General features: G+C 36.8%; 1 protein-coding gene across 1 annotated transcript; it reads right to left on the minus strand.

Annotated features, from left to right (window-relative positions):
• Nucleotides 1–2,235: 2,235 nt before the first annotated feature.
• Nucleotides 2,236–9,856, minus strand: LOC147473525 (uncharacterized). The gene is given in 9 exon segments (XM_086587327.1): nt 2,236–2,687; nt 2,689–3,033; nt 3,262–3,456; nt 4,489–4,577; nt 5,142–5,502; nt 6,524–6,907; nt 6,909–7,215; nt 7,754–7,989; nt 9,539–9,856. Coding segments are annotated over 9 exon segments (2,370 nt in total). The 5' UTR covers nt 9,713–9,856; the 3' UTR covers nt 2,236–2,408.
• Between the last annotated feature and the right edge of the window lie 1,298 nt (nt 9,857–11,154).

Genomic DNA, 11,154 nt, shown 5'->3' on the forward strand with positions numbered 1-11,154 from the left:
AAAAAGCATGCACGGGCATAATACTAGTTAACATAAAAAGAGATACCGAAACAAAGATAACAACGAGCAAAGAAGCAGAATGTGAGCGAAAATTTAGCCATGTCGAGGAAAGAAAATTGGAATTAGTCCTGTTCACAAATTTAATTTACGGATGAGCAAAAGGTCATCCCCGACCTGACGATATATATCCGATGGTTAAAGGTTTCTCGTTTTTCATATTAATGTGTATATTACGTTGTAAATTTAATTTGGTAAGTAACCAATTACCCCTTCAATTACAAGTTTGATTTATTGAAAACAAGATATTCTCTTACTAAATATACACAACATTTAAAATTTAAAATTCTCTTACCAAATATTCAACTATACAAAGATGGTCAAAAATCAATGAGTGACTCTTCAGGATGGATGGGGGGGGGGAAGTAACTCTCAAAACCATTTTTTTTTAATCACTCACAAAGACAGGGTAGATTAAAGGTCAAATATACCCTTGACGCGAAATTAAAAATGGTTTGGGTAAATGAAAGGTCAAGTATACTACTGACACGAAATAATAAAGAGTCCGCCCGAATCGAAACGACCTAGTGTATCTAGTATGAACACGTTCATATCTCAAATCAACATGAGCTATGAACAATTACTGTTCATACCTCAAATCAACGTGAGCTATGAACAATCATTGTTCATACCTCAACATAATGTGTGGTCAGTAAGAAGTATGATGAACAATCATTGTTCACACCTATTGGAGTATAAACAATCAATATGACAATATTCTACATCAACATGAGTTATGAACTATCACTATTGTTTTTTTTTTTGGGGTCATTGTTCATACCTCAACCTGAGCTATGAACAATCATTGTTCATACATATGATCAGTAGGAACACCTGAGTATGAACAATCACTGTTCATACCTTTAACATGGGTTATAAACAATCACTGTTTATAAGTTCATACATCAACATAATGTATGATCAGTAAGAACACATATTGGAGTATGAATAATCATTGTTCATACATATGGGTATGAACAATTATTATTTATACTTCAACATGAGCTATGAACAATCATTGTTCATACATCAACATAGTGTATGAAGTATGTTCACCTATTTGGGTATGAACAGTCATATAATCAAATGTTTATACCAAAATGACAGAAAGATTAAAATCGGAAAATATTTATTTCAAATCCGGATTATTTGTCTTTATGGGTTATTTTCACTCGAAAATTGGTTTTTTGCGTTATTTTCACTAAAAAATTGTCATTGAGAGTGATTAAAAAAAAAATGTTCATTCTGAGAGTGATTTTCACCCGATAATAATGGGCCTAGGGACCAATTTCTTGGTTCGAAATTTACATATTAATACAATTCGATCATTTTTATTTGGCAATGCAATTTCAATGAATTTAAGACATTTTTTACTTTTGTTTGCAAAGATAGTGTGCCTCGTCTCATTTGGAGAACAATCTGGTAACAACGAAGTGAATGGACCTATTAAATGATTAATTAATACACCATTGTTTCATAGCAATATAAAGCACACAAGGCTTTTGTTTCCATTGCCATTTTTCACTATTTCCGATATGGCCCAAGAGCATACAGTCACCTAAGTGAATTTCCAGAAGGTCACCATAAGAGCATTCCTAATAGGCAGTTATTCCCCCTCTTTTCACCGTTTTGGTGAAAAACAAAGTGAAGATGTGCAATGCAAAGGTGAAAAAAAAATCTCGGACGGGATGTTGGATTCCGTCTGGAGGCTTTTTGATTGAGACGGAATGTAACATCCCGTCCGGTATTTTGTCGGAAGTTAAAAAAAAAACCGAAAAAACATGTCAGTCGGAATGAAACATTCCGTTCGAAAAAAAATCGAAAAAAACACACGAGACGGAATCCAATATCCCGTCCGAAGTTAACAAGTCAGCCACTATCTCGGTGGAAAATTTCACTTTGATTTTAACTGGAGAAAATAGTCACCAGTTTTTCACCTCTGCACACACCCTTTTTTCACAAAAACCGACAAACCCCCCAAAACCACCTGCATTGGGAATTGGGAATGCTCTAATAACATTGATTATTCAACCGAGTCATATGTTACGGGATAGTAAGTTCGTTCACCTATGATGTCATCCTACCCCACAAAATTCACTGCACTTGTCGCCACTCGCCACCATATTTTACTTAACAAACAACTAAATTCTGCGATACTCATTAAGAAAAGAGCGCAAATTGTGAAAGCAAGGATTTTCATTCTTTTCCCTTTTGCACTACAAGACATCATATTTTATAGACACTTCCGGACAGAACAAATATATATAGGAGTAATAATCAGAAATGAATCTATACATGGGGATCTACTACAAAAGAAGCTGCTCAATATGGAGAACCAGTTAGGTATTTAATCATGGTCCTCGCATCTTCTCAACAATGTGTCTGCTCTTTTCTTCAAGGTTACGCCTCTGCTCTTCAAATTTTTCTCCCATCTTCTTCCCTAAATCCATCATCTTTGCTTTCCTCCCAACTCTCTTTGAATTCCCATCGTCGCCAATGGGTGTCTGCTTCTCTCTCACTGAAACTGACCTTGATGCTGATTGATTATCTGGGTTTTCCAGTCGGCTATTGTTGGTCTCATATGGTTCTGTAATCAATAGTGGGGTTCTCAATTCTTGCAGAGGCTTGGACCGAACTGTTGGAACATGATGGAGTTGAGCCAGTTTGGGATAAACATCCCAAATCCCCAGCTAGTTCACGAGTTAGCTGCTGAACACTTGGTACAGGGTTTTCACGCTTGACCTCTATATGGCAGTTGGCGCCTTGTTTGCTGGATGTATTAGCTTCAAGTTTGGTTGTAGCATCACAAGGTTGACAGCTGGATACTTCACACGGCATAGAATCATTCACAGTTTCTTGATTAATCCAGACAAATGGCGCGATCTTTCGAGGAGCCCAGTCATCCTTTTCTGCTAACATCCATGGGATGCATACACCCTCACAGTTCGGAAGAACTAAAGTTTCACGGATGGATGCCTGCAAGAGTGACATAAGAAAATCTTCTCAATGTTACATAACATTCCCATAGTGAACCAGGATAACTACCAAACCCTCTCTAGTGACCACATTGAATTATAACTATATCAGCTAGGCAAAATGAATACTGCATATATGTAAATTTATCAGAGAAATATAGTACAGAATATCCTCATTCAGATAAAAGAAAAATTAAAGAATTGAGAGAGAACATCTGCCAGAACCGACCTTAAACCGATTCCCCAGGAGCAAAGCTACTTGTGCGCTAGAAATTTTGTGGTCTCCTACGGAAGACTCCAGGTTGAAGTCTATCTCAGGCATTGATGTGAATCCAAACCACAGCTGGTCGGAAGGAGGTGGCTTTATATGTATCCGCAATGTCCCTCGAACTGACAAAACCTTTATTGCCAAGGATATGGGAACCTTCAAGAGGAAAACAAAAAATTAACAATAGCTTAAAAACATCCAACTCTACTGACAAATTTACAAAAAATAATCACTAAAACAAGTTTAATATTCTTCAAGCAGTGGCTTTAACTCCCAATGCCAACAAAAGTTGGGCCAACCAAACCACAGACTTGTACACTTCCTCTGTTCTGAAACAAGTCGAAGGAATCAAACATCATTCTACTTCCTCAGATGATTGTGGCAGACAACCACTCCCAAGACGCTGTGAAGTATTGAACTCCAACGCAGAGTCAACTGAGTGGAACCAACTTAGATCGCAACATGGGACTTAGAGAAGCATTGACATGACCTGAAGAGAAGCAAAACTATTGGGTAATGATGACTTATAGCATTCACTTTCAGAATCAATATTTATTGGATTCTGAAGTTCAACCTCTAGAAAATTCCAAAAGCCAAACCATCTGATTTTCAGCTGAACTTCCAGAAAAAGCTGGACTGAACAGTTTGTGACAAGCGTATGATGGTGGTAGAGACAATCAGTGCATGTTTGGGAGGAAAGCCTAGTAATTTTCAGATCCATTCTTGGTTTCAGATCGCCCTTCTCTTTTTTGGTAATTTAATTTAACTGATAGATTATACAAAAGGGGAGGTGAGAGGAGATCACCTCAGGCCACGAGGAAGGAGCAAAAAGAACTACGAAGCCCACCTAACCCTGCTACCCACTAATGACATTATCCATAGCATTTAGACAATCAAATGGTTCTGTAATAGAGACAGATAAAACAGAAAAGATATGCAGCAACACATAGAAGGCACTAGCTACAAAACAGTGTGACTCTTGAGTGTGTTTCCCTTTTCTAATTGATGCCCTTATATCAGCATGAGACACGCTCTACAGCTATCTAAGTTTTAATTCTGCTATACTCCAGTAAAATTTTGATTTTCTATCAGTGACAACAAATTACTAAAACTATATAATTATTGGCTGTCTATAACAAGTGTACAAATTAAGGTCACTGCCTAGACAGGGTATTATGATATACTAACCTGTGAAACTTGGTTGGCAATGGAATTCAGAATACACTTCCACCTCGAAATGTAAGATGACTTCCAGCTATTACTCTTTTTCATTCCATCTGCAATCAATTCCAAATCGAAAACACTGCATTAATAATTTAATTGCTATTTGCTGACTCAAACTTTACTGTAAAGCATTTGCATGTGTCCACACAATTTCTTATTGTAGATAAACTCTTAGCCCGAAAAAAAAGGAATGAAAACAAACAATGAAGGCATTCCAATTTCTTATGTTAAACCCAGTTATTTTCTTATACATATTGGAGTGATACAAGGCCAAAACTAACCAAGGCCGTATCCTCTTTTTTTCTCATTTCTCTCCAGACTTTCTTCTTCATTAGCAATAATCTAAATCTCAACTCCTTCCAAATAGAACAATCCGAAAGGTTTGAATTACTATGAGAGTTGAAGTATCAATCTCGAGAAATATAGCAGACGTATAAGAAATAAGACATATGACAAATTATGTAACTGGTAGAATTAGCTGACGAAAGAGGACTGTTGTTGCTGATCAAAATTTGGGACTAAAATGAAAATGATAATGACATAGGAAGTCAGTTCAATATGGAAAACATTTTCTTCTTTTTGTCGGTGAAGATAGAAATATTTCTATTCGTACTTACCAAACTTAACATCCCCTTCATCCCTCTTCTCTGTTTCATCAACTTTCTCACCTGGAAGCTTCAATTGATTCCCAAAATGCTCAAAACCTTCAAGAAGATCTGATGTTACATCATTAACAGAACCCGAGTCTAAACTTGTATGTACTTTCTCAAATTCAGCTTCTCGAACTTCAAGTCTTGTTTCTATATCTACTACCGCGCCACCAGAATATTCAATGTCGACTTCCATGGCCCAAACCTCGTTCATGTCGGTCGGAAGGACCCTCATACTATGGATATAAGGAGGAATGGTTCCAAGATCTAAGCTAGTACATGTGACTCCACCGATGAAACTTGGGGTCCTCATGTTGGAAAGTGTTCTCTGTTGATGATTAATGAAAATTTTTAGTACTCTATGCATACATCTAGAGAAACATATACTAGTTATTTTTGCTAAACCAAATCATCCAATCATACATAGATCAGGAAATCAACATAAATTAGTATACCAACTAGAGATCAAGTTCTACAAAAACGAGTGGTCCAAAAAGCTGTGTTACATGGACACACCATATTTCAAAAATAATCTGTGTCAGAATCACATTATCCATGTGTCCGTGATCGGACACACACACATACATATTGTGTGATATACCTTAGTTTTTGATATTTAGCCATGTCAGACACTCCATTATCCGTGTTGGATATGGACTGCGTGTCCGTGTCAATGTAACTTGGCCAAAAAGATGAAGATACATACTATATTTCTTAGAGTTTTTATGGTGTCTAAGCATCTAACTTACACTCACACTATGTAATGACAGATGAAGATGACCAGAATCAAGTATGAAGTAGCATACAAATATGATGAATAAGAAGAATCAGATGACTTTTTGACTTAAAAGAACATGTGGTCTCAAAGGGGTAAACTTTTAAATATTGGAAATAAACATAGGCCAACTGTACCTATTATCAGGAAAAAAAAAAAGAGAGAGCGTGATGATTAGTATCATAACATCCTATTCCTATCAGTTCTAAATAAAAAAGGAGCAACATCATATATCCGTTCTACATTCTCTTGATACCCTGTTAGACATAGCACCTGATGGGCATGACTGCCAGTTGATATCTCTAAGGTTGTGTTCAGGCAAGCCGTATAGAATATCCTACACACTTAAAATATGACACTGAGCATGTGAAAATCCTACCAACTGTTATATAAAAGCTTCCTCTTTTGGAGGAGCTGGGATATCCTGTCTTATTGGGATTCATATGCTTCAAAGATTTAATTTTGATTATATCAACCTCCTGGGTGGTGGTCCATCAATAACAATGATCCACTTCACCAAGATTTGTGATGCATTTAACTTACAAGGGGACATGAAATAGTAATCATTGACAACCTCAATCCGTGCTTGGAAGGAGCTTTTCATGTCTGTATTTCTTTTGGCGTCAAAGAAAAGCCGAGAGATTAACAAATTCCAGCATAGTGTCCCCTCGTCAATAGGAAGTTTGACATCAAAATCTGCATCAGAGATGACCGGGATCTGACCATGGCTTCCTGACTGTGTAAAAGGTGATTGCAATGGTGGAACTGTGTCCTCACTTAATTGACTGTTGGCGGCTGTCTGTGTTGAAATAGTATTTGTGGATTCAGTAGAATATAAATCTTGGAATGGATGAGAATTTTCACCTATATTTCTCTCTTCACTCGCTGAAGAGAATATCCCACCTCCCTTATTTTCTAAACCACTCTTTGAAGCCTTCTTTGCAAGCTTTTTTATGAAAAGGCTTAACCTTTGAAGAAGAGGCATCAGTTCTCATAGCCCTATCCGATGCTGGCTCACTGAAGAACCCTGTGGAGGGTTTCATAAATGAAGGATATCCTGCCTTCAAGGATGTAAGATAATCATGGAACTCTTTGCTCAATCCAGCATACCATGTTTTCCTTTCCTTGTCAACACAGGAAGCAAGTCGGAGGGCTTTACACCATGATTCCTTCTCCCAAGAAGTTTCAAAATACAAGTAACATGTTCTGCTTCCTTTGTAAATCACAGAGCTTCCGCTTTCAACTTTAATCGGGTATCTTTTGGCCCTAAAAAGTGGCCATCGGGCAAAAAGATCAGATCATAGAAAAAAAATTGAGTACCACAAAAAAAATTGTTCATTTAACTTGGCTACAACCAGACAGACTGACAGTCGATCACAGTCTTCTGGATGAGTAACAAGAATCTATGTTGAATGCCTAAATATCTATGACATAAGACGAGCTGTAGGAATGTGTGTGTGCTATAACTTGACTTGCTGAAGGCAAACCAGTGTGTGCTTGGGCCAACATGTGCAGGAGGCATGCCAACATGCACTATAATGAAAACATGCAGGAGGCGCGCCGACATATGCTTGAAGCACAAGTCTATCCAAAGGTATGAGGATGAAACTTAAGTAGCATATTCTGATTTAATGGATGAATTGGGCGGGAGTGCTATAGGCATGGGAGATTTCCTGCCTGAGTGTGTACGGGTGTCTATATGTGTTCATGTTTCCAGGAGTAAACTAAAAAATAAACGAGAATGTTGTATTTCCACACCCATGTTTCTAGGATTCTAAAAGAGCACATATTTTGTGGAGATTACCACTTTCTTGAGGAAAGATTTGGCGCTGAAACAGATAATATGGTGCAACCAACAAGCTTGATAGTTGCTTGAGAGCCATCTGAATCTTTCAGAATAAGTGAATGGTTTTCGATCTTTGCATGTTTCCTGACAGGTAAAACCTCCAAATTTTCCTTTTTACTCTTTTGCTCCTTGAGTACTTTATCCTCCGACCATACCTTTGGTACCTTTTCTGGTTCTAATGCCCAAACTGTTCCCTGTCATCACAAAATGCACAAAGGATAAATTTAAATTTCAGATAAATCACAAAAGTATGTGCCACACCCTTCCCAGGTTATAAGCATATTACAAAATAAAATGTGCGTATGTGAGTCAAAGATGTTTTGCTTATGAAAAAAGATGCGAGCTGTGAAGCAACTAGATAAAAGATAGATGACACAATTTCTTTATTGGGTTTCGGAGTATAAACAGAGGTTCATTGTCATCTTATGACACTGAAACACTAATGGTTGAATATATATAGTTATAACTCCAAGAATCCATACAATCTAACATAATAGGAGAGACTGGTCCTGAGGACTTAAAGAGCTAAGTGGTGGTCCAGATTTAATATGATAAAGTTAATTTGGGACTAAGATTAAATATTTTGCCTCAAGATATGAGTTCTAACAAAATCTTAAGAGTTTAAGTAGGAAACAAATCCAACTTATGATAAAAAAAAAATTAGCTCCCACGTAAGCATATATACTCCTAAAACAGTGCAACAAAGAACCAAATTATTAGGAAACTTAAGATTCCTAATCCATGAGGTAGAATTCATCGTGATCCTAATTATGTAACAATGTGACACTGAAGGCAGATAGTCTACAAAACAGTATTTAGGAGCTTAGATATCTGACAGTGTGTGATAGACAGATTTTCAATTTCCAGTATGAGCAAACTTATTCCATTGACTTAGCTTATTATAGGATCCGGACACAAAGTTTTGCACAAATCAAAACGTTTATTTGTAAATTTTTAGTTAGTTTTGCTTTACACTAAGTTTTCAACAACATATATATATGGCTATATGAACTCCATTTCAAGTGACTCCAAAAAAACTCCACCACTAAATACAATGAATTAGAAGTTGATTTTTGGTGGAGATGTTCTCCACCCAATAGAGATCATCCTCACAAAAAATCAGCTCATTTGAAGATGTATAGCCTCGTCAAAAATCGTTTATAATGTTATGAGATTATCCAACGGCCCATATTTTTTTAATTTCCGTACAACTTTTGACAAAAAAATAGTCCTCAATTCATCTTGTAAGTCCACTTTTAGGAGTGGAGTAACTTTTGAAGTCACTATAAGGTGGAGTTCATATAACCACCTCCTATATATATACACACTTGATTCAACAAGACAAGAAGCATAAGTAGAACGCATAATTCAAAAGAAAGGAGACAATGAAGACACATGAAGTGCATGATGCCTAGGTTACGAGTTATTCTTAATGCCATACAAATTAAACAAACCCCATTGATTAGTAAATTGGTGCAAGCTCCCTTTTTTTTTGTTGGGTAAAGTGAAATTCCATTAAGCCGAAGCTACCCATACAATCCAAAATCAATTTAACTTTAAAATTGGATAGGCCAAACAACAAAGGGAAAGCCCCACCACCTGTCCAAGCATCTAACACCTCTTAAGAACAAATGTAGCACGTTAACTATTATTAGTTTGTTACAATTATTATTATTATTGCTGTTCTAGGTAATAAATTGATTGGTTTGAGTGGGTAGACAGAAAAAGAGAGAGTGTAGGCACCTGCTTGGAGGGAGCAAAAGCAAGGGATTGTTGATGATGGTCCAATTCAGATGTCGAAATATTATTCTTCTTCTTGTTCAACAAAAATCGGTTCCAGAGTAGAAGCACGCACAGAGCCTCGGCCACGATAATCGCCAACGCCCCTAACAAGAAACCCAACACCAGATTCTTCATTTTTGTTTTTCTTCTTCTTTACTTTTCTATAAATAAATGGCACAGGATCTATCTTTTTATCACTTCGATCCCACGGCACATGATCGATTCTTGAGTTGGGAAGAAACCAGTTCCCAATTTCTGTTCCTATTCCTATTCCTATTCCAGAATCGACTCATGTTTCCATTGTGTTGAAACGCCAAAATCAAGATAATTAGACCAATGCGTTCCAAACTAGACCAAAAAAGCAACTCACTGCACAAATATTGTTGACACGTGCTCATAATATGTGGCATCGAGATCTTTCCGAATTGGGGTCACATGCGTGATTCTGACAACCGTAGCCAAAGTTATAGCCAAAATACTAAAACACCTCCCAACTTACTCCAATTAGAAAAATATCACGATTACTATGTGTACAACTCAAAAGTTAGAGCATCTTTAGGTAGTAGTATCATTTGTCAAAATCTTCAAATTTGAAGAAAAAATTCGGAATTTCCTAGAATTCCAACTCTAGGTGGTAGTATATTTGGCCGCATCACCTATCCGTTCACATTTTTGTTCGCAAGTTTGACAATTTGGATGCAGATGCGGAGCGATATTGGTAATGTCGCCCGATTTTTATTTTATTTTATTTTTTTTTAACTTTTGACCAAAGATCAGCGCCCGATTGGTATTGGCGGCGTCATTACTAATGTCCGCCGAAGTTATTTTTTTTTTTTTAATTTGGTGCGACAGTGGAAATATCGTGTGAGTTTTTTTTTTCAACTTGGGGGCGACAGTGGTAATGTCACGCGACAATAGTACTGGCGCGCGTGGTAGGGTCTACAATCGTATTTACGGTCGATATTTGTGACCAGTTAGAATTGGTCAAAATTTGCGACCAATTTCTCCAAATTTCTTCTTCAAATTTGAAGAGTATACTACCACCACCTAGAGATGCTCTTATATATGCCAACATGCAAATATATTCCATCCATACTTATATATATGCTACCATGGAAAGATATTATATTAATGTGTATATATCGACTATCATGCAAAGATTCGCTATGTAGATAGATATATAAATTAAACGGCAAAAATATTCTACTGATATATATATGTGTGTGTGTGTGTGTTAACGGGCATACCACTTATTTGTATAGAGATGGTATTAGGCAATGTTAAACCACTCATAAGGTAATAGATATGGTAAATATGGAAAAATGTTCTAACATGCTAATATATCTATATGTTCTAACAAAACATATATTACATAGATACAAACAAAACATGAATATATACGATACGTATCATAGCATAGCCGTACAATTTAAAAGATGCAAAACATAGAACCTGTGAGCGTCCCACCACTTTGCCAAAGAAATAAGCGTCCGATCGAGCTCTCGTGTACTTAGTGAAATCTGATCGTACTGATGAAATCCGAGTCAAGAGTGTGAGACACTCAGATCTGTAGCGAT

This window comes from Coptis chinensis, unplaced genomic scaffold (genome assembly GCF_015680905.1).
Source record: "Coptis chinensis isolate HL-2020 unplaced genomic scaffold, ASM1568090v1 utg2340_pilon_pilon, whole genome shotgun sequence".
Taxonomy (NCBI): domain Eukaryota; kingdom Viridiplantae; phylum Streptophyta; class Magnoliopsida; order Ranunculales; family Ranunculaceae; genus Coptis; species Coptis chinensis.